At 46.8% G+C, this 27,982-nt stretch overlaps 2 protein-coding genes across 7 annotated transcripts; both read left to right on the plus strand.

Annotated features, from left to right (window-relative positions):
* The first annotated feature begins 449 nt into the window (after nucleotides 1–449).
* On the plus strand, nucleotides 450–10,352 carry LOC133024910 (heterogeneous nuclear ribonucleoprotein Q-like). 4 transcript variants are annotated; one of them, XM_061092077.1, is made up of 12 exons: nucleotides 450–578; nucleotides 1,591–1,894; nucleotides 3,810–3,928; nucleotides 4,461–4,682; nucleotides 4,782–4,958; nucleotides 5,046–5,181; nucleotides 5,296–5,501; nucleotides 5,622–5,771; nucleotides 5,868–5,989; nucleotides 6,077–6,464; nucleotides 8,156–8,239; nucleotides 9,339–10,352. In XM_061092077.1, the coding sequence occupies exons 2-11, from the start codon at nucleotides 1,591–1,593 to the stop codon at nucleotides 8,192–8,194; spliced, it is 1,863 nt and encodes a 620-aa protein (XP_060948060.1). In that variant the 5' UTR covers nucleotides 450–578; the 3' UTR covers nucleotides 8,195–8,239; nucleotides 9,339–10,352. The 4 variants fall into 4 exon arrangements, with proteins under 4 accessions (XP_060948060.1, XP_060948059.1, XP_060948057.1 ...); XM_061092076.1 differs by having other exon boundaries at nucleotides 8,156–10,352; XM_061092074.1 differs by lacking the exons at nucleotides 8,156–8,239; nucleotides 9,339–10,352 and having other exon boundaries at nucleotides 6,077–7,285.
* Nucleotides 10,353–11,460: 1,108 nt separating this feature from the next.
* LOC133024909 (sorting nexin-14-like) lies at nucleotides 11,461–27,929 on the plus strand. Of its 3 annotated transcripts, none has more exons than XM_061092071.1 (28): nucleotides 11,461–11,623; nucleotides 12,518–12,638; nucleotides 14,157–14,236; nucleotides 14,676–14,754; nucleotides 14,887–14,930; nucleotides 15,017–15,104; nucleotides 15,193–15,277; nucleotides 15,362–15,518; nucleotides 17,024–17,099; nucleotides 17,296–17,340; nucleotides 17,436–17,516; nucleotides 17,622–17,736; nucleotides 17,829–17,984; nucleotides 18,061–18,185; nucleotides 18,341–18,399; nucleotides 18,906–19,038; nucleotides 19,136–19,322; nucleotides 19,406–19,489; nucleotides 19,560–19,660; nucleotides 19,932–20,043; nucleotides 20,176–20,216; nucleotides 20,344–20,463; nucleotides 22,708–22,831; nucleotides 22,919–23,083; nucleotides 23,184–23,279; nucleotides 23,377–23,468; nucleotides 23,611–23,667; nucleotides 27,800–27,929. In XM_061092071.1, exons 1-28 carry the CDS (start codon nucleotides 11,505–11,507, stop codon nucleotides 27,824–27,826), a joined length of 2,769 nt encoding a protein of 922 aa, XP_060948054.1. In that variant the 5' UTR covers nucleotides 11,461–11,504; the 3' UTR covers nucleotides 27,827–27,929. The 3 variants fall into 3 exon arrangements, with proteins under 3 accessions (XP_060948054.1, XP_060948055.1, XP_060948056.1); XM_061092072.1 differs by having other exon boundaries at nucleotides 14,160–14,236; XM_061092073.1 differs by having other exon boundaries at nucleotides 14,163–14,236.
* Nucleotides 27,930–27,982: the final 53 nt, after the last annotated feature.

A 27,982-nucleotide genomic window follows, 5' to 3' on the forward strand; every position in this document is an offset into this window, starting at 1 on the left:
AAAACATGTATCACTAAACGTTATTCCAGGTGAAGTTTAATGTGAAAGGTTTCCGTCCCAGTTCGATGTTCCGGTTTCAGTTTTCAAAATAAGGACGCAACTAGTAGGGAATATTAAAATAAAAATGTCACAGAAAATATAACTTGGTGTAAAATTCCCACTTTGATTGTGTAGCGCAAAAAAACAATGTTGATGTATTAATATGATTTAAAAAGGTCTGTTTTGTTGACAGTTAAGATTGAATGAAAACACCTGCAGCACGACGCTAAGCTAACGGTGGCTAACGCTGAGGCGGATGTTGTTTGTGTTGTTGTGTGATGTGTGCAGGTTTGTTATCGTCACCGAGAGAAACAAACACACAAATCAGCTGGTGACAGGACACGGACCCGAACCGGAAGTGAGCGGTGACAGGGAGCAGCCCGTGAGGGGCAGCGCGGGAAACCCCTCTCGACGTTACGCAGTCGCCATTTTGTTTCCCCGGGAGTAAAGAAACCAAACGGAACAGCGCCGGCGTCAGTTCTCTCCGTCACCCGAGCACCGTCCCCCGGCCGAGCAGCGTCCTGCACCCAGGTTACACGGTACGTTCCCCGCCGGGTCTCCGCCGGGTGTCCGCCGTGGGTCTGCTCCTGGAGCCGGGCTGCTGCTCCGGGCTCCCCGCTAGCAGCACGGCGGCGAGCCGGCATTTTGAAACGCGGGCCCGCTGCGACCAGCGAGCCGATCAAAGGAGGGGGTTCGATTCCGTGACGAGGACCCGGGCTGAAGCCGCTGGGGCCCGAGGCGGATCCGCCCGGTGACTCGCTGCGGGGCCGGGAGCTGCTCTCACCGGCCACGCGTGTGCCCGAGCCCCGGGGCCTGCGGGCGGCCGAGCCGGCGTTAGCTAGCTGGCTCAAGGCTAGCATGCTATCAGGCTCCAGGCTAGCAGGCACCGGGCTAGCAGGCACCAGGCTAACATGCTAACAGGCAGTAGGCTAACAGGCGCGGTGGGTGTGTGGGACCAGCTCGTTATAGGGTCGTTACCCATCTATGACCCGCAGCGGTAGTGGATCTATGTTCGGTTCCATGGATCCGTCCCCGGTCGTGAAGAGGCCGGTTCACCTCGCTAGCATTAGCAACATTAGCACAGATACGGGTTGTCAACTGGGACAAGACTGGAACGATGGCGCCAAAACCCACGAGAATTGTGTTGTTGTGGTTGTGATTGTGTAACTGGATCCCGACCGGGCTCAGCCTGCAGCTGGTACCCGGGATACAGAGCTGCTGGTCGGGCTCTGCTTTCTGTTGCAGCCGGTGGTTTGATCCATGATCCAGATCTGGAACCACTGGTCTCAGCTGCTCTACTGGGACCAGTTCACCTCCTGTGATGCTGAACCGGTTCTGGGCTTGAAGCAGCGTCATGGTTGTAATAACACGAGGGTCCTGTAATAACAGTGTAATGTGGGGGGGGGGGGGGTTCTTTGTGGAGCTGACCCCAGGATGGATGTGATGCCTCCTATTGGTCCACTCCACTGGTTTTCTTTCAATAGCATCATATTAAACGTCTTCAGATTCTGATCCATCCTTGAATAAGTGTTCTTCTCTTTCTCTGCACAGATGTCTGGAGACATGGCCACGGATCTTACTGGTGACATGGCCACGGATCTAACCGGAGACATGGCCACCGAACCAGTTGGTGACATGACCACCGAGCCCACTGGTACCACGACCACCGATCCCACCGGTGACATGACCCCGGATCTCACTGGAGACATGGCCACGGATCACGTGAACGGGAACGGCACAGAGGAGCCGATGGACACCACAGCAGCCGTGGCCCAGTCGGAACACTTCCCGGCGTTACTGGAAGCTGGTTTACCTCAGCAGGTCGCTGAGAAGTTAGATGAACTCTATGTGGCCGGTAAGCACAGGTTCCATGTCGGCTCTGGACTTCAGCTTCTACACAGGAAGTCTGAGACGTGCTTCTGTAGATCAGGAGTTTCCATCTCAGTTCTTTGACTCTTGAAAGGACGAGGAAAGATAGATAGATAGATTACTTTATTCTTAAGTCGTCATAGCAGCCGGTATATTTGAATTAGGGCTGGGCAAGTTAACTCGTTTCAATCGAGTTAACTCAAGTGATGAGTTAACTCGATTCATTATTTTATCTCGCATTAACTCAGGTTTGATTATTTATTGTTTTATTGTGAAAGTCAGGCTTTTATTTTGTGAAAGTCTGTTGCTGACTGCTGCAGAACAGGAAAAAAGAAAATAATTGGCGGATAAACAATCGAGTTAACTCATCACTTGAGTTAACTCGATTAAAACGAGTTAACTTGCCCAGCCCTAATTTGAATACAATACAATAGAATAAAACAAAAAATATTGAGGTAGAAAGAATAAAAACAGAAACACAAGATAAATAGGTAGATAAGGTGCAGTGGCAAGATGATGGTAATAGTACTGATGATATGATGGTAATGTTATTGTTAGACAGTATTTAAAATAGTACAGTATATATAGTATATAATATTTATTTATACATGATAGTAATTATACCAATATAATAGCAGTATATAGCAATAATGGCAGCAACAGTATATTTAATAATAATTAGGGCTGGGCAAGTTAACTCGTTTTAATCGAGTTAACTCAAGTGATGAGTTAACTCGATTGTTTATCCGCCAATTATTTTCTTTTTTCCTGTTCTGCAGCAGTCAGCAACAGACTTTCACAAAATAAAAGCCTGACTTTCACAATAAAACAATAAATAATCAAACCTGAGTGAATGCGAGATTAAATAATTAATCGAGTTAACTCCATTGAAACGAGTTAACTTGCCCAGCCCGAATAATAATAGTAAATATAATAATAATAACATGTACACATGTATAAATATGTGTATATAGACTTATATATACAGAGTATGATATAATATGATATATAGTTGAGGTATAAATATAAGTATTTGACTATACAATAGATAATATAATATACTATGAGTGTAAGAATATGTAGACAGAGTGTGCAAAAGACAATATTATTGTATAAAATGATATATAATATCAATATGGTTTATATTAACACATATCACATATGATGTGAAGTAAGTGTATATTACATCTGTAAATTTGTCAACAAAGCCCAGGGTCCATTCTACCAACATGGCAGGAATCCAGAGCTTGATTTATCTGAAGTGAGCAGTAGTGAGAGAAAATCACTTTGCTCTTCAGGGAAAACTGTGACTTCAGGCAACTGAAGAAACTTTGTGAGGCCAGAAAGTCTAGAAAGAAAGAAGATGGTTAGAATTATTTATACAAATGCCCCTAGCACCACACCTGCCCTTTGGCTACTGAAGGCTCCACTCACTGTTCACTAACCAGATCCTCCCTCAGCAGCTATAACTCTAAACAAGGGCATTCAATCCCAAGAGGTGAATTTCTTTCACCGGATCAATACCATCTCCTGTGACGTGCCTTAAGTACCTTCTGTGTTCCACATCAATACGCTTCTCCGCCTGAGTATTGACAAGCTGTGTGTTGAAAGGTGGGGGGGGGTGAAGCTCTATAGGGTTAGGATGGTAGATGGAACCATCTGCTGCTGCTGGACACAATCAAGCAGCTGCTGGGCTGCAGCTGTGGAGTGTTCTCTCTGAGCTGAAGAAGAAGAAGCCACAGGGAAGTTTCTTTATTGGACAGAGGGAGAAAAGGACTGTTCAAAGTAGATCAGTTTTAATAGAATCAGTGTTTCTGGCTCCCTTTCCCAACCTGCTCAGATCACCATGTTTGTTCTAACCCCATATTTACAGTGAGTGTGTTTGGTTGTGTGACTTTCAGGCCTGGTAGCACACAGTGACCTGGACGAACGGGCGATTGAAGCTTTGAAAGAATTCAACGAGGAGGGAGCGCTGCAGGTGCTGGTCCAGTTCAAAGAGAGCGACCTGTCCCACGTGCAGGTGAGCTGGGACCCGGCTGTGGTTCCTCTCTGACACACAAAGGCTCTTTGTTAAAGCCGGTAGTCTTCAACAACACTGAGCACACACACACCTGTGCAATGTCACTTAAATATTAAATTATTTAAAGGTATTATTTTACAGTTAATGTATTCTTTTGAGTCTGGTATTTGATCCGTTCAATGACAAACAGGAGGTTAAGATGGACCACGTCTAAAGTACAACCCTGGCAATCCAAATATGAATTTATAGTATAAAATAACTAGTGAACTCCACAGGTTTGTCAGATTTGGTATAAATCCACGCGTTGAGGAATTTCCTGAAACGTTAAACTGTCAAACTCTCGGACCCTGGTCTTCATTCTTCAAGGCTTATGCTTAAAACATACAAAACTATAATTCAGTGAAATTGACCAGAGGTGTCCTCAGTTGTTTAATTTGACCTCACATGTGAGCTTTCCTCTTCATGTTGATGATTTTTAGACAGTGTGAATATTAATAGTTTATGTTTGTGACACTTTTGTTTCCTCTTCCAGAACAAAAGTGCTTTTCTCTGTGGTGTAATGAAGACGTACAGACAGAGGGAGAAACAAGGGACAAAAGTCTCAGATTCCACTAAAGGACCCGATGAGGCTAAAATCAAAGAACTCCTGGACAGAACCAACTACACACTGGACGTCACAACAGGACAGCGGAAGTATGGCGGCCCCCCCCCTGAGTCTGTGTACTCGGGGGCTCAGCCCACAGTGGGAACAGAGGTACACTTCTGAGAATCTGAATACAAACCAGAGCTTTCTGTCAATGTGAACGATCCTGACCGATGGGATGTCCGCTGTTATTCTTTGTTTTTCTCCAAGATCTTTGTGGGGAAGATTCCTCGGGACCTGTTTGAAGACGAGCTGGTTCCTCTCTTTGAGAAGGCCGGGTCCATCTGGGATCTCAGGCTCATGATGGACCCGCTGAGCGGCATGAACAGGGGCTACGCCTTCGTCACGTTCTGTAACAAGGACGCAGCCCAGGAGGCGGTGAAGCTGGTGAGTCTCAGGAACCAGAGCCGGGTCACGTGGGGCCGGGATTCCTTTCTAGTCACTGATTTAACGTGACTTTTTGTGTTTTTACAGTGTAATAACTATGAGATTCGCCCTGGAAAGCACATCGGGGTTTGTATATCTGTCGCCAACAACAGGCTCTTTGTTGGCTCCATTCCCAAGAGTAAAACAAAGGAGCAGATCGTCGAAGAATTCGCTAAAGTCACAGGTAAAAGAATAAATCCTGTTTTTAAAACCTTTGATTTCCTGTCCCTTCCCTAACGCTGCTAGCTGTTACTTAGTCTGATTTGTAAATACTGAATTTGTTTTCTGGCCGTACCAGAGGGCCTCAGTGATGTCATCCTCTACCACCAACCTGACGACAAGAAGAAGAACCGCGGCTTTTGCTTCCTGGAGTATGAAGACCACAAAACAGCGGCTCAGGCCCGGCGCCGGCTCATGAGCGGGAAGGTGAAGGTGTGGGGCAACGTGGTGACGGTGGAGTGGGCGGATCCCATCGAAGACCCCGACCCCGAGGTCATGTCCAAGGTGAGATTCAGAACTTCAAAACTGTAGAATTTCTTTGTCCTCATTTAAAAAAATCTCTCGTGGTCGACCTCTTGAACTCTGAGCTGTGGAGCCTGACGTGTGATCGTCTCCGTTTCACAGGTCAAGGTTTTATTTGTGAGGAATCTTTCCAACGGTGTCACAGAGGAGATCCTGGAGAAGACCTTCAGTGCGTATGGGAACCTGGAGCGAGTGAAGAAGCTCAAAGATTACGCTTTCATTCACTTTGAAGAGAGGGACGGAGCCGTGAAGGTACAGATCTCCTGTTTCCTCCTTTCCAACAGTCCTCACTTCCTTCGTCGGCCCGAGTGTGAAGACGTCTGTTCTGATGTCTCTGGTGTTTCTCAGGCGCTGGAGGAGCTGAACGGGAAGGACCTGGAAGGCGACGCCATTCAGATTGTTTTCGCCAAACCTCCGGATCAGAAGAGGAAGGAGCGTAAAGCCCAGAGGCAAGCAGCCAAATCTCAGATGTGAGAACATTTGTTCTTTTGATGCAGGTGACTGCAGCCTGATGATGTTGTTGTTGTAACTTGATTCTCGTCCCTCGCTCGGTTCAGGTATGACGACTATTACTACTACCCCCCCCCTAACCACATGCCGCCGCCTGCCAGAGGCCGGGGCAGAGGCGGCAACCGGGGGGGCTACTCGTACCCACCCGACTACTACGGTTACGAGGACTACTATGACTATTATGGCTACGACTATCACAACTACCGCGGCGGCTACGACGACCCCTATTACGGCTACGACGACTTCCAGGGCCCGAGCCGGGGGCGCGGCGGCGGCAGCAGGGGCTCGAGGGGAGGAGCCTCTCCATCCAGGGGGCGCGGCGGCGGCGGAGGCGCACCTAGGGGCAGGTCCAGCTTCTCCCCGCGTGGCGGACCAGGACCAGGCCGTGGCGGGCGCGGCGCAAGAGGAGGAGTGCAGCCGAGAGGGCGAGGAGGGGTACGTGGTGCGCGGGGTGGCCGCGGTGGAAATGTAGGAGGAAAGCGCAAAGCTGATGGGTACAACCAGCCAGATTCCAAGCGTCGCCAAACCAATAATCAGAACTGGGGCTCTCAACCCATTGCTCAGCAGCCGCTCCAAGGTGGTGACCATTCTGGTAACTATTCTGGTTACAAATCTGACAACCAGGAGTTTTATCAGGATTCCTTTGGGCAGCAGTGGAAGTAAACCAGTAGGGCTTTGATAACTAAATACCTGTTTGTTTTTGTTGGTGTCTTTTTTTTTATTTAGAGACTTGATCTGATTGGCTCTCAATCCCATACGGTTGCCTGCATTTTTTTCCTCAAAATTGGTGACATCTGGCAAGATATCTCTTTGTACATATTTTAATAATCCGCTTGGACTCAGATAGTAGTCACACTCCCTGTTTCTGGCGAACTGGTTTTCTTTTAATTTTTATTTTTTTTAAGATGGTCGTAAAAAAAAAGATTTTCCATAACAAAAGTTGAGAAAACAATTTTAAGATTCAATTCTGTGGTGGAGCTGTCTATTTGGCTCTAGCGTTATGTATGTTTTTAGACATTCTGGTTATTATGTTCTAAGTAGCTAACAGCAACAAAGCATATGTCTCCTAAACATGTATTTAAAACAAATGAAAATACAATTTGTATTGTCACAAAGTAATGCGTGTCTTGTTATTGAAAAGAAGAAAAAAAAAGGACCACCGTAGTCCTATTTTTTGGCTTTACATTTTGGCTTGTATCCTTTTGCTGTTTGTCTGCTTTAATAAACATACACGCACACGTGTACAAAACTTCAAATTGTGTTGCAAATTCATGTTTCGGCAAATTCTCTCTTCAAATTGCCTTCAAATTTTAAGGCTCCTTGTGGAAGGAAATGGACTCAAGGTTTGCCAGTGTTGGCCACATGCTACAGTGTCACCTTGCATGCCGTCAAATTCCAAATCACCGACTTGTCGAGTCAGCATCTCCGAGTGTTTCTGTCCCGACGTTCCTCATCCTCATGAGTTCCTCTCATGTCCAAAAACACATGTCTCACAAATCGGTGTCCTTAATTCACTGTCAATGCAGCGTAGAGTAAGCCCCGCCCCCTAGAAGTCTGTCGTATTAGTGCCGTCTGTTACTGGTGGTGGGGGGGTGGTGGGGGGGGTGGTGAAGGCCCAATTTGATTCATTAACGTCAGCGTGAAGCTGTTCCTGGTCCCAGACGGATCTACCAGGCTGTCCAAGGCCTGGATACTAATCTTGCATGTTAGATCTGGAGGTTTGATCTTGTGCTGCCGTGCATGACTTCGCTTCTCCTGTTTTTTTTATTTTGCTTTTATAGACGTGATGGCTGCTCTAACCCCCCCCCCCACCCCACCCCACCCCCTCCCAGCCCCCTCCCTCCTCTTTGCACCTCCAACACTTGTTTCCCAGCCGGGCCGACTCGTGCTTGTCGTCCTCTTTAAGGCTTTAAGACACGTGCATGTGACGTCAGAGGGCGGTTTGAGAGCGAGCTGTGACTTCTAATGTTTGTAAATTCACGTTGGACTTGTTCTCAGTGTGTGTGTGTGTGTGTGTGTGTGTGTGTGTGAGAGAGAGGGACACACAACAGTAGATGCCTGTGTAGATTGTAATTTGATCCTGTTTTACGTTCTCTAATTGCTTCCTTTTGTTACCTGACTAGCAGGTTAAGGGGGTCGAGGCCGGTCCTGACGTGTCACTATGAAGACTGACCAGCGTGCGGCGCCACCGGCTGCCCGGGGACGGAATGGTAAGGTCACCTGACTCAGTGGTCCAGCCATTTTCCTGCTTTTTTTTTCTTTTTCTTTTTAAGGAGCAGATCTCCTGAAACTGCCACGTTTTTGAAAAATCAGACTCAAAACATGGGCTGTTTTTTATTATTATTATTGTAAAAAATGTGTGACTCTTAAGTTTTAAAAGACCTGACCACAGCTACGACTGAGGGAGCTCGCCATGGACGTCCTCCTGGGAAAGTCTTTGCACTTTTTTTGTTTTTTTTTAATGAAACTTGATGTAACTTTTTGTTCTTTTAGCTTTTAAACTTCATCTTTACGATGGACTAGACGTGATGATCTATGATTATCAGATAATCTGTGATTATCAGGTAGAGTTGAGGTGTGACGATCACCTGCCGTTTAAGGTCGGGCATTCCAGAAAACTGGTTCTTTTCTGAACTGAAGCCAGCGAGGGTTCGTTAACTTCCTCCGTTTCGAGGATGCGTCTCCTCCGTTTCTTTGTGTTTGAGGAAACGGAGGCAGCCCCCCCCCCCCCTTCCCCTCCAATTCAGACTGTAAATAAAGATGGACGACGCGTCTCAACTTCCTGCCACTATCTAGAAAACAAGCCAAGTGTCTTGGATACGAAGGCTTCCATCTTGCACATTTGGAGACTGGTGTTAGTGGATCAGTCTCAGCTGTCAATCATCATGTCTCACAACGTTGTTCAGACACAAACTCTTGAGAATATCAACACAACAGTTTGTGTTCATGTCCTGTAGTTGGTGTTTGTGAAGCAGCAGCAGCAGGTTGTCGGGTCCGACTCGTTCACAGCAACAGGAACATTGAGGCCGTTTGGCTTCAGGGAGCCGTCCCGTCGTCCATCTTTATTTACCGTCTGCTCCTCTCCTCCTGAGATCAAGATGCACAGGCAACAACAACAACAAGCACTTACAGAGTCTCAGCGATGGAGGCCAGCTGCTCCTGAACGTGACGAGCAATGATGTCACTGACGGACAGACCTCTTCTAGCTTTCTATTTTTCTTGTCAAATCTTAAATGCCTGGAAACCACAGTCATAGCTTTGTCCTCCACGATGGGGAAAATTGTCCTAATGTTGTTTTTGTTCACAAAGTGACGTCTCGGGTCGCCTGCACCAACACAGGAGCAGTGAAGCCGACTCTTACTTATTGAGTCTTTGAGCCGGTCTGGAAGAAGAAAAAAAAAAAAGGTTTCCACGTCCTGCAGAGTTTAGTCCCAGAAGCATAACTCCAGGTTTCCCTCTGCACGTCACTGCAGACGGACGATGGTGCTGCGAGCTGGACGTGGTCGTGACAAGCGTTTCCTGTGAACTGGTGTTGAAGCATGTCTTCACTGTGACATGACGATGACTCAGACTTTAAAGGAGCAGATCCATCCTGACAACCTGAAACTGGTCAGACACTAGGAAGCAGCATTTTAGCTCATTAATAATAATCATCTGCAAAGTGAATCTGTCAGAATAGACTTCCACCTGTCTGATGTTGATGATAAAGTCATCCATAAAACTTTTTTCTTCAGCTCAAGTCTGAACCAAGTTTGTTCTATTGTTCTTTTATTTGATAACTTTACACTAAACTAAAAACACTGTCAATTAAAAAAAAGCATTCAATTCAGTAAAATGTTCAGCTCCAGATCTATAACACTAAGGTCACGACCCTGAAATGTACAAAGAAACTCAGAGTTCCCACATGGAGCCGCTCTGACGCCTGGAGAGAAAAACCTCATTAACTGAAGAAACCTGTTCCCAGTGATCGGGTTCTTCAGACAAATCACTTCACAGAACGAGGCAGTTAACAGAGAAATGATCAGTTATGTTTTGAATGAATTAGTCTTGAGGTTGGATTTCTCCTTTAAACTCTTTAAACATCAGTTTGTTTTCTTTCTATTTCTTTATGTGGCTCCTGTTTTATTCTTCAGTTCAGAAAGAATTGTGCAGCTTGTTTGATTTTTTTCTTCAAACCCAGTTTGTGAAAATCTTGCAGACTTTTGGAATTTAAGGGTCAAGAAATGTTTTTGTTTGTTTTGCTAACAAGTGTGTTTGCATTCTTGCAAATGAATTGTTTTATACTTGTACAGTGACGCGAGTTAAACCTATTTTTCTAATAAAGTTGATGACTTTGAACTTGGTTGTGTTTTTATTTTACAGCCCCTGTGATTCATTGGCTCCATTTGTGCAGCTCTTAAACCTCAATGGCAGCTATTATAGCTCATAAACATGAACATAAAGTAACTTAAAGATAAACCGGTAAAATGACTCTTTAATAGATGAGTTGTTCCCTGAGTTGAATGTTTTAATGTTTTTCCCCAAAGTTTCCTTTTTGCATCACTTTGGACTTTTAGAAATCAAGGTGATAATGTTTCACTGTTTTCAGTCCAAGAACCAAATCATTAGTTTATGAAAGTCACAGATAGTCATAATAAAACTTAGTCGACTGAAGTCAAATGAATAAAGTTCAAACCAAGCAACAGATGAGGAGACAAACAACTGTCGTGACTTCATATAACAAGAAAAGTAAAGAACTGTTCTACAAAGTTAAACTAAGATCCACGATGACGTATCGAGTGTGAACGTTAGAGGGACGAGAACTAAAAAGTTAAAATCTGAACAAGATCAGTTTTGTTGTTTTTATTTGACAGCGAACTTTACATTTATAATAGTACATTAAATAAGCATTGTGCTTTAAACACTGCTCAAAGAAACTTTACAGGATTACAAACAACTGTAAATATAAAATACACACAATAAAACATAAAATGTATATTTATATAATTTGTATAAGAATTGCTTCACTAATGAACTGATTTGATATTTTCAAAAGTTTACGTCTTTATAAAAGTTTCTCTCGGACCTGGCAACCCAGGAAGCGGAAGTTTCGGGACCGGAAGTGTCAGGGCTCAGAAACAAACATGAAGTCGGAAGTTTGAGTCGTGTTGTTTTTAAATGAGGAGCTGAGGTCCAGCACCGGGACATCACCGGACCCGGTCCCCGGGAGCAGGCTACTTCAACCGGCTACACCCCGTCCACCGAGGGGTGGCTAACCGGAGTTAACCGGAGCTAACAGGAGCTAACCGGGGCTTACAGGAGCTAACCGGGGCTAACCGGAGCTAACAGAAGCTAACCGGGGCTAACCGGAGCTAACCGGGCCTTACAGGAGCTAACCGGGGCTAACCGGAGCTGACAGGAGCTAACCGGGGCTAACCGGAGCTAACCGGGACTAACAGGAGCTAACCGGGGCTAACCGGAGCTAACCGGGACAGGATGGCGACTCCGTGGTTCCTGATGGACGTGAAGCGGAGGCTGACGGAGGCGGGACGTCACTACCCGCTCTTCTGCTTCCTGCTGATGACGCTGCTCTGCGTCACGGTGGTGCTCAACAGGTGAGTGGGTCTGTGACGTCACTGCCCCTTGTGTGCAGCGAAGTGAAGCCAAACGCGTCTCGACCGCCCTCTGGTGGCCGGCTGCATTACGTGTCACAAGCCCCGCCTCTTCCATGTTAGTGGACAGGACACGGGCCCATGTGACCTTTACGTTGTGTTAGCATCAAGGTTCGTTACCGGACACGGAAACAGACAGAACTAAGATCGTCAATGTGTTAGCGCAACGTGTTTTTCATCTGATCGCACAGTCAATTAATCTAATATTTCTATATAATTTTTTATATCATCAGTTAATATTATTACTATTGTTAGCATAGCCACCCTAGCCCGCCTGAATAATCGATAACAAAGATCCGGGGCCAAACAACAAAATAATACGCTCACTCTCTTTGGCGTGTTTATTAAGAATTATTACAAACAATCATATAATGAGTGAAAACCGGTTCTATCCAGGGACAGGGTCCGACATGTGACCTGCTCATGCATGTGATCGTGGTTATACGTTGACCCCACGTTGACCCTTACTGTAAACTGCAGCTGTGTCAGTACGTATGTGTGTCACTAGGGGGCACTGTAACTTCACAGCCACAATATCCTTCAGTCTGAATAAAGTCGTTTAATAAATCATTTCTTTCTCCAAATGAATTCTGCTCATTCATCCACTGGAGTTATGAGCTGTACTGCAGCGAGCCACCAGGGGGAGAGCAAGGCTGAAGCTGTGCAGTGTAACAGCTGTGTGTGTGTCTGTGTGTTGCTGTGTGTGTTGAAGATGTGTGTGTTGCAGCTGTGCAGTATAACAGATGTGTGTGTGTTGAAGATGTGTGCTGCTGTGTGTGTTGCAGCTGTGCAGTATAACAGTTGTGTGTGTGTGTGTGTGTGTGTGTGTGTGTGCAGCTACCTCCACATCCTGCTGGTGTTCTGGTCGTTCCTGGCCGGTGTCGTCACCTTCTACTGTTCCCTCGGTCCAGAGTCTCTTCTGCCCAACGTGCTGGTGGCCATCAAACCCAGAGTCCAGGTGAGTGAAGGTAGGGGGACCAGATTTGAGTTTGTATAAAAGAGGACACTTCGTCGCGGGGGGGTCAGGGGGGGGGGACAGTCAGCTTGGCGTGGGGAGGTGTAGTGTATAGCATGCCGCACCATGACCATGTGAATGCATACAAATGTCACAAATGAAATGACAAAAATGACACAAATGACTATATAAACATCTATTTATTGAACTTTAACAAAATTGCAAAGTGCAAATGTAAAACAAATCTTTTTTGTGGCATTTAAATGTGTCAATAATGATAACAAATAAAACATTCTAAATAATAAATTCTTTATATGGCCACATATTAAAATAGGAAAATTTAGAAACTTTTCAGTCCTCCTCATATATTAAAGCAATAATGATAACAAATACAATATTCCAAATAATAAATTACTTATTAAGACACTTTTCTGTCGGTTTTACTCACAAAAAAGTCTGTCCCTTTACTCGACGAGCTCTCTCCTCTTGCTGCAGTTTTGTGTTTTGCAGAGTGTACGTGAACTAGTCGTATTTGGAGGATAATTATCGTGGCTCTGGCAACCCTGAGATCGGTCGCCCAATGACAGACTCTCTCTACAGTCAGCTCGCACAAGAAGGTGGAACGTAAGGTGGTACCATTTCCAGAACTTGGAAGGCCGAAATAACTAGTAGGCTGTGAAAGACCCAGAAACACAAATATGCGACAAGGCAAAATACCGGACGTTTTTGGAATCCCTGCCGGACGCATTTTTTAGGTCTCGAAAAGAGGACATGTCCGGGAAAAAGAGGACGTCTGGTCACCCCAGTGAAGGTCCTCTCCTTCCTGCTTCCACCAGTTTGTCTCCAGAGACCAGATGATGAACTGGTCTGAGGAACTGGTCTGATGATGAACTGGTCTGAAGAGGAACTGGTCTGATGAGGAACTGGTCTGATGAGGAACTGGTCTGATGATGAACTGGTCTGATGATGAACTGGTCTGAGGAACTGGTCTGAAGAGGAACTGGTCTGATGAACTGGTCTGATGATGAACTGGTCTGATGAGGAACTGGTCTGATGATGAACTGGTCTGAGGAACTGGTGTGATGAGGAACTGGTCTGATGAACTGGTCCGATGAACTGGTCTGAGGAACTGGTCTGATGATGAACTGGTCTGAAGAGGAACTGGTCTGAAGAGGAACTGGTCTGAAGAGGAACTGGTCTGAAGAGGAACTGGTCTGATGAGGAACTGGTCTGAAGAGGAACTGGTCTGAAGAGGAACTGGTCTGAAGAGGAACTGGTCTGAAGAGGAACTGGTCTGAAGAGGAACTGGTCTGATGAGGAACTGGTCTGATGAACTGGTCTGATGATGAACTGGTCTGAGGAACTGGTCTGATGATGAACTGGTCTGAGGAACTGGTCTGATGAGGAACTGGTCTGATGAACTGGTCTGATGATGAACTGGTCTGAGGAACTGGTCTGAGGAACTGGTCTGAGGAACTGGTCTGAGGAACTGGTCTAACTGGGTGTTGTGGTTTCTTGCAGCAGCAGCAGCAGCAGCAGGAGCTGTTTCCTCTGGGTCACAGCTGTGCCGTGTGCGGGAAGGTCAAGTGCAAACGTCACCGGTAACTTCACACATACACAACATGCATGTGTGTGTATGTGTGTGTGTATATACATGTGTGTGTATATATACATGTGTGTGTATATACATGTGTGTAATATATCACCAGTGTTTGGATTCTGCCTCAACATGTATTTAATAAACATGCACACACATTGAGCACCAGATCCCAACTGATGTGGCTGATGCTTAAACACTTATATATATACTTATATATTTTTGTAAAGTTTGTGTTGCAGTTTGTTCTCTGTGACTCAGATATTAACGGTGATTCTCTTCTGGAAACTTCTCTTTATTCTCCATGACTGTGATGTTCCTTCATATCTGTGGAACTCATCTTTCATCTCCACTGTGTAAACCTGGTGAAGTGAGATGTTTAAAGACAGATGCAGTTTGTGAACGGCTGGTTTCCCTCGGGCTCTGATCCTTGTTGTCCGCAGGCCGACGCTGCTCCTGGAGAACTACCAGCCCTGGTTGGACCTGAAGGTTCCGTCCCAGGTGGACGCCTCCGTGGCAGAGGTACGAGCACCGGGGGTTCGATTCCCTCAGAGGAAAAACACTTTCATCTCTAACCTTCGTCCAGATCCTCATCCTTTGCTTCTGTGGAACTGGAACCAGTGTTGATCTGTGACCTTCTCTCTCATCCTGTAGGTGTTCGAGTTGGTTCTGGAGAACTTCGTGTTCCCCTGGTACAGGTATGAGGAACCCCCCCCCCGTGGTTGTTGTTTACCGACAGATAAAATCCGACGCTGTTTTTAAAAACTCCTCCCGTGGGTTTCAGGGACATCACGGACGACGAGGCGTGCGTGGACGAGCTGAGGATGACCTTTCGCTTCTTCGCCTCGGTGCTCGTCCGCCGAGCTCAGAAGGTGACGTCCAATCACACGCCAGCAGAACCAGAGCCGTGTGAAGACGATACGTGTCTCACCGACGTGTCTGTGTGTCTGTCCTCCGCAGGTGGACGTCACCGCGGTGTTTGCAGACAAAGTGATGAAAGCTGCGATGAAGCACATTGAAGTGATTGCCAAAGCTCGAGGAAAAGGTAGAAACAGAATTCGTCTTCACATCAAAACGTCTCAGGAGCAGTCTGTGGCTGACGTCCTGCACTCTGCTGGTTCGTCCTCAGTGCAGAACGTGGACAGGTTACAGGCGACGGCGCTGGACGGATACGGCGCCGACCTCCACGTGGCTCTGCGCAGCCGAAGGGACGAGCTGATCTACTTGAGGAAACTGACTGAGATGCTGTTTCCCTACGTGATGCCGCCCAAGGCTACAGACTGCAGGTAGACACTGACCTGAGCCCAGAGTCCCAGGTCCCGCCCACACCAACACACGTCACATGACCCTTCACCTGGTCATGTGACGTAAACAGGAAGTAGATTGTCTCCTCTGCAGTTGGTGGCTTAGTTACAGAAACAGTGAAGGTGAAGAGTCAGAGCAGGGACGACAAGGTGGAAGTGTAACTAACAGGAAGTGTAACAGACAGGAAGTGTAACAGACAGGAAGTGTTACTGACAGGAAGTGTTACTGACAGGAAGTGTAACAGACAGGAAGTGTTACTGACAGGAAGTGTTGCTGACAGGAAGTGTAACAGACAGGAAGTGTTGCTGACAGGAAGTGTTACTGACAGGAAGTGTTACTGACAGGAAGTGTAACAGACAGGAAGTGTTACTGACAGGAAGTGTTACTGACAGGAAGTGTTGCTGACAGGAAGTGTTACTGACAGGAAGTGTAACAGACAGGAAGTGTTACTGACAGGAAGTGTAACAGACAGGAAGTGTTACTGACAGGAAGTGTAACAGACAGGAAGTGTAACAGACAGGAAGTGTAACTGACAGGAAGTGTAACTGACAGGAAGTGTAACAGACAGGAAGTGTAACAGACAGGAAGTGTTGCTGATAGGAAGTGTTGCTGACAGGAAGTGTAACAGACAGGAAGTGTAACAGACAGGAAGTGTAACAGACAGGAAGTGTTGCTGACAGGAAGTGTAACAGACAGGAAGTGTTACAAAGGAAGTGTTGCTGACAGGAAGTGTAACAGACAGGAAGTGTTACTGACAGGAAGTGTTAGCAACCATAGATATCATATATAAAGGCTAGATGTCTCGTCTGCGTTGCCGGCCAACGGAGACGAACGTCCACACATGGCGGCCATCTTGCTAGGGGGCAGCACGCTCACCCATAACATTGTGTTGGTAAATAACCATAACTTGCTCAATTTTCAACCGATTTTTAAACGGTTTGGTTTGTTATAAACGTCAGAGATGTAGATATGACACTGCATACTTATGAATAATTATGTTATTTTCTAAAAAAAATGAATAATTTATGCAGTGTCATAACTACATCTCTGACGTTTATAACAAACCAGACCGTTTCAAAATCGGTTGAAAATTGAGCAAGTTATGGTTATTTACCACTACCAACACAATGTTATGGGTGAGCGAGATGCCCCCTAGCAAGATGGCCGCCATGTGCGGACGTCGGGCTCCTTCGAATGAGACATCTAGCCTTTATATATGATATCTATGTTAGCAACGCTTTGTGTCCAGCGCTGGTAGTCCAGTCTCAGTTTCTGTTAAGACTAAGACACAAACCCAGAGTTTCAAACTAAAACGAGAGAAGTTTACACAAGTCTCTGATTCATGGTAAACTCCACCAGGCGTCACCATAGCAACAGTGTAATCGTAGTGGTGTGGGTGTGGCTTCAGCTCGGACCCAGTTCTCTTGTAGACTTTGGTGATAGCTGAGACGTTTCCTGTTGAACCCAGCGTCTCGTCCTGGTCCAGGTCTCTGGCTCTGCTGCTGCGGGAGGTGATGTCCGGGTCCGTCCTCTTACCGACCATGGACTTCATGGCCGACGCTGTGAGTAGAACCGTGTGTGTGGAGAAGAGGAGCTGCTTGGTAAAGATTCTTTAACGTTGAGCTGAAATGAGCCTCTAGCGCCTCAGTGTGGTGAGAAGATAACGACACAGGGACACGACGGCTTGAGATGCATTATTATATCGACAGAGTCTGAAAGAATCTGAGTCATTTCAACGCAGCTTCTCTTTGCTTCCAGGACACTGTGAACCTCATGGTGCTCATCTTCGTTGAGGACACTCCAGTGAGTAAAACTTCTAAAACTAACTATTAAATATTCAATCGACTCTACAAAGTAAGTGATCCGGTTGCAGTTTTAAGTCTCGTCTGTGTCTCCAGCCTGAAGACGCCTGCGAGCCGCCCTCGGACCTGGTTCCATTTCTACAGAAATACGCCGACGTCAGCAACAAGAAGGCGTCTGTGAGTTGGAGCAGGAGACAGAACGAGACCTTCACAGAAACATCCGCTCACCGTCTCTGTCTGAGTCCGAGAGTCTGAAGCGTTTCCTGTCACCTCGTCCTCCAGGTGCTGAAGCTGGAGCTGAAGGAGATCCGGGACCAGCAGGACCTTCTCTTTCGTTTCATGAACTTCCTCAAGCAGGAAGGAGCCGTGCACGTGCTGCAGTTCTGCCTGGCCGTGGGTGAGGAAACCAGCCTCACACACACACACACACACACACACACAGCTGGTGTTTCTGACTCAGAACTCATGAGATCCTGACGCTTCCTCCAGAGGAGTTCAACGATAAGATCCTGAGTCCGGAGCTGAGCGACTCGGAGCTGCAGCGGCTGCACGGCGAGGTGCTGCACATCTACGAGACCTACTGCCTGGACGAGAGCATCGACAAGATCAGCTTCGACCCGTTCATCGTGGAGGAGATCAGGAACAGTAAGACTCCTCTCCTCCGGTCACTGAACCTCCTCAGTCCTCCCAGTGCAGCTCTCAGCGGTTCCTCTGCTCTCAGTCGCTACAGGGCCGTACGGCGGCGTGGTGAAGCTGCAGACCATGCGCTGCCTGTTCGAGGCCTACGAGCACGTCCTGTCTCTGCTGGAGAGAGTCTTCACCCCCATGTTCTGCCACAGCGACGAGGTGAGACCTTCCCACACTTTCAAAACGGCTCCTTCACAACAATTCAGTATTTGATCAAATATAATTTAACACTGTGGTTTTATCACTTTTATCCAGACAGTCGGTTTTACACTGTGAATAAATCCGTATAATTCATTATTACATTTTGTGCTCAGTATTTCCGTCACCTGCTGCGAGGAGCCGAGTCTCTGACCAGGAACTCCAGGATCAGCAGGTCGGTGATTCATTAATCGTTTATAGTTCTACAAATCATTTGATCCACTTCAGTAAACATGTAACCAAAGAGTTCACACATTCTGTGTCGACAGGAGCGAATGAATGATACACGGGAAGCATCAAGGTTCATATGCAGCCATGTTTTTACACACACACAGATATATAGATCTATATAGATATATATCTGATGGAAACTCGTCCTCCAACGTGTAGAATAGTTTTACTGAAACAAACTGAACTATCGATGTTTTAAAGTTTGTTTTTTAAAGTTTGTGCGTCTCAGCGGAAACTTCAAGTCGTTATAGAATCAATGATGTTGATCTTGGTTCAGAGCAGAAGATCCAGTGGAGACAGGAAATCAAGAAGTGAAAACCTGGGAGGTTCCATCGACTCCTCGTTAGAAACTTCTCCTCCAGTGTCGAGTTCTTTCTTCACTGATTCAGCAGATGAACATTCTTCTTCAGGTTCAGAGACGTGAACCGACCTCTCTCTGTGTCTCTGCAGGAACCCGTTGAAACGAGGGGAGACGTTCGGCATCAGCAGGATCGGAAGCAAAATCAAAGGCGTGTTCAGGAGCACGACCATGGAGGGCGCCATCCTGCCGCCCAGCGCCATGAGCGACATGGACGACGACCTGGTGAGCGCCACGTTGTTAACACGTTTCTCTTGATACGGACGTAGGTGGGCGTGTTGTCCGTCGGGGGGGTAGAAGTCATCATTAACGTGTGTGTCAGGTGGAGGAGGCGACCGTGGTGATGGAGGACGACGCCCCCGCCGAGCCGGCCAGCGCGGCAGGCGCCCTGAGGAACCTGTCGGCGTGGAGCATCACCATCCCCTACATCGACATCTACGACGACGAGGCCAAGAGAGAGCGGGTCCCCGTGTTCTGCATCGACGTGGAGCGCAAGGACAGGAAGACAGGCGAGCGGGCGACCACCTTGTCCACCGCGTCGGGTCAAACCTCCCCCGACTCCTGGTGTGACTTCCTGTTTCTTCTCTTCCAGTCGGTCATGAGACGGAGAAGTGGTCGGTCTTCAGGAGATATCTGGAGTTCTACGTCCTGGAATCCAAACTGACTGAATTCCACGGTGAGCTTTTCTCTTCAGTTTCACTTTGTTACTTCAGAGTCGTCGTTAAAAATCCGTCTTTTTCTTTCAGGCACATTTTCAGACGCACAGCTTCCGTCCAAACGAATCATCGGACCGAAGAATTATGAATTCCTCTCATCAAAGAAGGAAGAGTTTGAAGAATATTTGCAGGTATTTTAATCTGGAGAATAACAGGAAGTAATCACAGCCAGGACAGTTTGAAACACTAGGTGGCGCTATGACACAAGTTCCAGATCAAAACAAACAGTCTTATCATTTAGTTTATAGGTGAAAATCACTTTAAATAGTGAAGGATGTATTTGTTGTGATGTTTGAGCGACTGTAGATTCCGATTGATTGTTTTCTGGTGTGTGTGTGTGTGTGTGTCTGTGTGTGTGTGTGTTTGTCTGTGTGTGTGTGTGTGTGTGTGTGTGTGTCTCAGAGACTCGTGCTGCACCCTGAGCTCAGTAACAGTCAGCTGCTGGCGGACTTCCTGTCTCCTCACAGCGTGGAGTCCCAGTTCCTCGACAGGATGCTGCCGGACGTCAACCTCGGTAAAAACTCCTTCAGGAAAATAAACAACTTTATCAAAGCTGCACTTTGTTCTTCGTCCAAAATTCAAAATCCTAAACAGAAGAAAACGAATTCAAACTAAACTGTTTGTTCGTCTCATCTTTGTTTCACAGGGAAGATTTTCAAGTCCGTCCCAGGGAAGCTGATCAAAGAGGTGAGTCTCACTTCATCTCAAGATCGATCTGCTCCTGAATCCAACCTCTGAAGGAAGAACATCTCCGTACCAAGGTGAGGATCCGAGTTTACAGATATTGAACCGTGTGAAACGTCTGTTTTTCCAGAGAGGACAGAACCTGGAGCCGTTCATCCAGAGTTTCTTCAACTCCTGCGAGTCGCCCAAACCCAAACCCAACCGCCCGGAGCTGACCATCCTCAGCCCGACCACGGAGAACAACAAGAAGGTACAACCACCACACGCTGTCAAACACACGCTGAGGAAACATCTGAGGAAGCATCTCAGTGAGGAACATCTCAGTGAGGAACATCTCAGTGAGGAAGCATCTCAGTGAGGAAGCATCTCAGTGAGGAAGCATCTCAGTGAGGAAGCATCTCAGTGAGGAAACATCTCAGTGAGGGAACATCTCAGTGAGGAAGCATCTCAGTGAGGAAGCATCTCGGTGAGGAAGCGTCTCGGTGAGGAGGCATCTCGGTGAGGAGGCATCTCGGTGAGGAGGCATCTCAGTGAGGAGGCATCTCGGTGAGGAGGCATCTCAGTGAGGAGGCATCTCAGTGAGGAAGCATCTCAGTGAGGAAGCATCTCAGTGAGGAAGCCATCTCAGTGAGGAGGCATCTCAGTGAGGAGGCATCTCAGTGAGGAAGCATCTCAGTGAGGAAACATCTCAGTGAGGAAGCATCTCAGTGAGGAACATATCAGTGAGGAACATATCAGTGAGGAACATCGCAGTGAGGAAGCATCTCAGTGAGGAAGCATCTCAGTGAGGAAACATATCAGTGAGGAAGCATCTCAGTGAGGAAACATCTCAGTGAGGAAGCATCTCAGTGAGGAAGCATCTCAGTCAGGAAGCATCTCAGTGAGGAAGCATCTCAGTGAGGAAGCATCTCAGTGAGGAACATCTCAGTGAGGAACATCTCAGTGAGGAAGCATCTCAGTAAGGGAACATCTCAGTGAGGAACATCTCAGTGAGGAAACATCTCAGTCAGGAAGCATCTCAGTGAGGAAACATCTCAGTGAGGAAGCATCTCAGTGAGGAAACATCTCAGTGAGGAAGCATCTCAGTGAGGGAACATCTCAGTGAGGAAGCATCTCAGTGAGGATGCATCTCAGTGAGGGAACATCTCAGTGAGGGAGCATCTCAGTGAGGAACATCTCAGTGAGGAAGCATCTCAGTGAGGAAGCATCTCAGTGAGGAAACATCTCAGTGAGGAAGCATCTCAGTGAGGAAGCATCTCAGTGAGGAAGCATCTCAGTGAGGGAGCATCTCAGTGAGGGAGCATCTCAGTGAGGAAACATCTCAGTGAGGAAGCATCTCAGTGAGGAAGCATCTCATTGAGGAGGCATCTCAGTGAGGAAGCATCTCAGTGAGGAACATATCAGTGAGGAACATATCAGTGAGGAACATCTCAGTGAGGAAGCATCTCAGTGAGGAAGCATCTCAGTGAGGAAACATATCAGTGAGGAAGCATCTCAGTGAGGAAGCATCTCAGTGAGGAAGCATCTCAGTGAGGAAGCATCTCATTGAGGAAGCATCTCAGTGAGGAACATCTCAGTGAGGAACATATCAGTGAGGAACATCTCAGTGAGGAAGCATGTCAGTGAGGAAGCATCTCAGTGAGGAGGCATCTCAGTGAGGAGGCATCTCAGTGAGGAGGCATCTCAGTGAGGAAACATCTCAGTGAGGAAGCATCTCAGTGAGGAAGCATCTCAGTCAGGAAGCATCTCAGTCAGGAAGCATCTCAGTGAGGAAGCATCTCAGTGAGGGAACATCTCAGTGAGGAAACATATCAGTGAGGGAGAATCTCAGTGAGGAAGCATCTCAGTGAGGGAACATCTCAGTGAGGAAGCATCTCAGTGAGGAAGCATCTCAGTGAGGAAACATCTCAGTGAGGAAGCATCTCAGTGAGGGAACATCTCAGTGAGGAAGCATCTCAGTGAGGAAGCATCTCAGTGAGGAAACATCTCAGTGAGGAAGCATCTCAGTGAGGGAACATCTCAGTGAGGAAGCATCTCAGTGAGGGAACATCTCAGTCAGGAAACATCTCAGTGAGGAAGCATCTCAGTGAGGAAGCATCTCAGTGAGGAAACATCTCAGTGAGGAAGCATCTCAGTGAGGAAACATCTCAGTGAGGAAGCATCTCAGTGAGGAAGCATCTCAGTGAGGAAGCATCTCAGTGAGGAAACATCTCAGTGAGGAAGCATCTCAGTGAGGGACCATCTCAGTGAGGAAGCATCTCAGTGAGGAAGCTTCTCAGTGAGGAAACATCTCAGTGAGGAAGCATCTCAGTGAGGGAACATCTCAGTGAGGAAGCATCTCAGTGAGGAAGCATCTCAGTGAGGAAGCATCTCAGTGAGGAAGCATCTTGATGAAGAAACATCTCAGAGTTCCTGCTTCCTGCTCCCGTCTCCTTCTGTCTCCTCTGATCTCCACTCTCCTTGTGTTCTTTCCCGCCTGATTCTTCTTCTGCAGCTTTTCAACCACGTGTTCCAGAACAATGCGAACGTGTCGGAGAGTTCAGAGAAGAGACACAACCACAACTGCTTCCTGGAGCTGGTCAGCGTCCAGGGCATGTACGACTGCATGATGCACGTGGGTGAGTAACGAGCTCAGCCGTTCGATTCCCGTCCCACGACCTGAAGAGCCCGAAGGTCCTGAACCCGTCCCACCATGTGCTCCTCAGGTCGGGTGGTCTTCCACGTGCCCGACTGGCTGCACCACTTCCTGTCGGCCGGGAGGATCCTGCTGAAGAACACGTTCGAGGCCTACATGGATCAGTACATGCAGGTCAGGCTGGAGCAGGTTCTGCAGGAGCATCGCATGGTGTCGCTCATCACGCAGCTCCGAGGTGGGACACCGGTCGGGGGGGGGGGGCGATGCCTTCAGGGTCCCTCAGACGGGTCAGAACTCTGATGTATTAAAGCTCGGGGTCTTGTCTCCTGCTGCAGACGCTGTTTTCTGCGAGAGCAGCGAGGAGCGAAGCCCCGAGGACAAGCAGCTCCGAGCCAAGAGGACCTTCGACGAGATGATGAAGTATCTACCAGGTCGGTTCATCCACACTTCAACCTCCGGTTTAACAGATTCATCTTCCAGGGATTTACCAGTTTTTAGACCTGAAGCTAAACTCGTGTTTGTCCACAGACGTCGTGGGAAAGTGCATCGGAGAGGAGGCCAAGTACGAAGGAATCCGTCTCCTGTTCGACAGCTTCCAGCAGCCGCTGCTCAACAAGCAGGTGATTCCAGAGCCGACAGACAGGGGGCGCCACGACAAGAGTCTTCATTACATCAGCGTCACGATAAGGTCCAGGTTCAGAGTGAAGGAGCAACTCCAGCCCAATGACTCGTCTTCACACTTTGTCTCTGCTGTGTCCTCAGATGACCTACGTCCTGCTGGACATCGCCGTGCAGGAGCTGTTCCCTGAACTCAGCAAGGTAACAGGAGACAGGGACAAGAGACAAAGACGTACACAAGAGACAGGGACAGGAGACAAAGACGTAAACAGGAGACAGGGACAGGAGACAAAGACGTAAACAGGAGACAGGGACAGGAGACAAAGACGTAAACAGGAGACAAGACGTAAACAAGAGACAGGAGACAAAGACGTAAACAGGAGACAGGGACAGGAGACAAAGTCGTAAACAAGAGACAGGAGACAAAGACGTAAACAGGAGACAGGGACAGGAGACAAAGACGTAAACAAGAGACAAGACGTAAACAAGAGACAGGAGACAAAGACGTAAACAGGAGACAGTGACAAGAGACAAAGACGTAAACAAGAGACAAGACGTAAACAAGAGACAGGAGACAAAGACGTAAACAGGAGACAGGGACAGGAGACAAAGACGTAAACAAGAGACAAGACGTAAACAAGAGACAGGAGACAAAGACGTAAACAGGAGACAGTGACAAGAGACAAAGACGTAAACAAGAGACAAGACGTAAACAAGAGACAGGAGACAAAGACGTAAACAGGAGACAGGGACAGGAGACAAAGACGTAAACAAGAGACAAGACGTAAACAAGAGACAGGAGACAAAGACGTAAACAGGAGACAGGGACAGGAGACAAAGACGTAAACAAGAGACAAGACGTAAACAAGAGACAGGAGACAAAGACGTAAACAGGAGACAGGGACAGGAGACAAAGACGTAAACAAGAGACAAGACGTAAACAAGAGACAGGAGACAAAGACGTAAACAGGAGACAGGGACAGGAGACAAAGACGTAAACAGGAGACAGGGACAGGAGACAAAGACGTAAACAAGAGACAAGACGTAAACAAGAGACAGGAGACAAAGACGTAAACAGGAGACAGTGACAAGAGACAAAGACGTAAACAAGAGACAAGACGTAAACAAGAGACAGGAGACAAAGACGTAAACAGGAGACAGGGACAGGAGACAAAGACGTAAACAAGAGACAAGACGTAAACAAGAGACAGGAGACAAAGACGTAAACAGGAGACAGGGACAGGAGACAAAGACGTAAACAAGAGACAAGACGTAAACAAGAGACAGGAGACAAAGACGTAAACAAGAGACAGGGACAGGAGACAAAGACGTAAACAAGAGACAGGGACAGGAGACAAAGACGTCAACAAGAGACAAAGACGTAAACAAGAGACAGGGACAAGAGACAAAGACGTAAACAAGAGACAAGACGTAAACAAGAGACAGGAGACAAAGACGTAAACAGGAGACAGTGACAAGAGACAAAGACGTAAACAAGAGACAAGACGTAAACAAGAGACAGGAGACAAAGACGTAAACAGGAGACAGGGACAAGAGACAAAGACGTAAACAGGAGACAGGGACAAGAGACTAAGACGTAAACAAGAGACAGGGACAAGAGACCAAGACGTAAACAAGACACAAGAGACAAAGAGGTAAACAGGAGACAGGGACAAGAGACAAAGACGTAAACAAGAGACAAGACATAAACAAGAGACAAAGACGTAAACAGGAGACAGGGACAGGAGACAAAGACGTAAACAGGAGACAGGGACAGGAGACAAAGACGTAAACAGGAGACAGGGACAAGAGACAAAGACGTAAACAGGAGACAGGGACAGGAGACAAAGACGTAAACAAGAGACAGGAGACAAAGACGTAAACAGGAGACAGGGACAGGAGACAAAGACGTAAACAGGAGACAGGGACAAGAGACAAAGACGTAAACAGGAGACAGGGACAGGAGACAAAGACGTAAACAAGAGACAGGAGACAAAGACGTAAACAGGAGACAGGGACAGAAGACAAAGACGTAAACAAGAGACAAAGACGTAAACAGGAGACAAGACGTAAACAAGAGACAGGAGACAAAGACGTAAACAGGAGACAGGGACAGGAGACAAAGACGTAAACAAGAGACAGGAGACAAAGACGTAAACAGGAGACAGGGACAAGAGACAAAGACGTAAACAAGAGACAGGAGACGAAGACGTAAACAGGAGACAGGGACAGGAGACAAAGACGTAAACAAGAGACAGCAGACAAAGACGTAAACAGGAGACAAGAGACAAAGACGTAAACAGGAGACAAGACGTAAACAAGAGACAGGAGACAAAGACGTAAACAGGAGACAGGGACAGGAGACAAAGACGTAAACAGGAGACAGGAGACAAAGACGTAAACAGGAGACAGGGACAGGAGACAAAGACGTAAAGAAGAGACAAGACGTAAACAAGAGACAGGAGACAAAGACGTAAACAGGAGACAGGGACAGGAGACAAAGACGTAAACAAGAGACAGGAGACAAAGACGGAGACAGGGACAGGAGACAAAGACGTAAACAAGAGACAGGAGACAGGAGACAAAGACGTCAACAAGAGACAAAGACGTAAACAGGAGACAAAGACGTAAACAGGAGACAGGGACAAGAGACAAAGACGTAAACAAGAGACAAGACATAAACAAGAGACAGGAGACAAAGACGTAAACAGGAGACAGGGACAGGAGACAAAGATGTAAACAAGAGACAAGACGTAAACAAGAGACAGGAGACAAAGACGTAAACAGGAGACAGGGACAGGAGACAAAGACGTAAACAGGAGACAGGGACAGGAGACAAAGACGTAAACAAGAGACAAGACGTAAACAAGAGACAGGAGACAAAGAAGGAGACAGGGACAGGAGACAAAGACGTAAACAAGAGACAGGAGACAAAGACGTCAACAAGAGACAAAGACGTAAACAGGAGACGGGGACAAGAGACAAAGACGTAAACAAGAGACAGGAGACAAAGACGTAAACAGGAGACAGGGACAAGAGACAAGACGTAAACAAGAGACAAAGACGTTAACAAGAGACAAAGATGTAAACAGGAGACAAAGACGTAAACAAGAGACAGGAGACAAAGACGTAAACAGGAGACAAGAGACAAAGACGTAAACAGGAGACAGGGACAAGAGACAAAGACGTAAACAGGAGACAGGGACAAGAGACAAAGACGTAAACAAGACACAAGAGACAAAGACGTAAACAGGGACAAGAGACAAAGACGTAAACAGGAGACAGGGACAAGAGACAAAGACGTAAACAAGAGACAAGCGACAAAGACGTAAACAAGAGACAGGAGACAAAGACGTAGACAGGAGACAGGAGACAAAGACTTAAACAAGAGACAAAGACGTAAACAAGAGACAGGAGACAAAGACGTAAACAGGAGACAGGAGACAAAGACTTAAACAAGAGACAAAGACGTAAACAAGACACAAGAGACAAAGACGTAAACAAGAGACAGGAGACAAAGACGTAAACAGGAGACAAAGACGTAAACAAGACACAAGAGACAAAGACGTAAACAAGAGACAGGAGACAAAGACTTAAACAAGAGAAAAAGACGTAAACAAGAGACAGGAGACAAAGACGTAAACAGGAGACAAAGACGTAAACAGGAGACAGGAGACAAAGACTTAAACAAGAGACAAAGACGTAAACAAGACACAAGAGACAAAGACGTAAACAAGAGACAGGAGACAAAGACTTAAACAAGAGACAAAGATGTAAACAAGAGACAGGAGACAAAGACGTAAACAGGAGACAAAGACGTAAACAGGAGACAGGAGACAAAGACTTAAACAAGAGACAAAGACGTAAACAAGAGACAGGAGACAAAGACGTAAACAGGAGACCAAGACGTAAACAAGACACAAGAGACAAAGACATAAACAGGAGACAGGAGACAAAGACTTAAACAAGAGACAAAGACGTAAACAAGAGACAAACTTAAACTCGTTTCTCTGAAAGACTTTTAATGTGAAGCAGAATAAACGTGTTGGTTTCTTAATATAAAGTTCTTATAAACACTTGATTTACTTTAGATCCGTCGAGACGTTATTTTCCGTTTGGCTCAGTTTGTTTTCACAGATTCATCTGAACGTTCGTGCTGCTTTCAGGTGCAGCCACAGAATCTGCACTTTGCACTTCCTGCAGCTGCAAACCACGAAGCTTGAGAAGTGTCGATGAACTTTCTATTTTTAGACGCGGTGCAGGGGCTGATGTCCCACAATGCATCAGTGTGACGGTTTGACTCACTTCTGTCTCGTGTGGTTTCCTCCTGCAGGGTGCGAGGGAATCGAACAGCGAGTGAGAGGCGACGCCGCTGCGTCCACGACCCGAACGACCAAAGTGCAATACTTCCACATTCCACTGTACACTATGTTCATGCTCTAATAAAAACATCTATTTATTCACTGCAGCTGCAGATTCTTGATTTCACTGAATTTTACTCATGTCTGAAACGTTT

This window comes from Limanda limanda, chromosome 18, assembly GCF_963576545.1.
Source record: "Limanda limanda chromosome 18, fLimLim1.1, whole genome shotgun sequence".
Lineage (NCBI taxonomy): Eukaryota > Metazoa > Chordata > Actinopteri > Pleuronectiformes > Pleuronectidae > Limanda > Limanda limanda.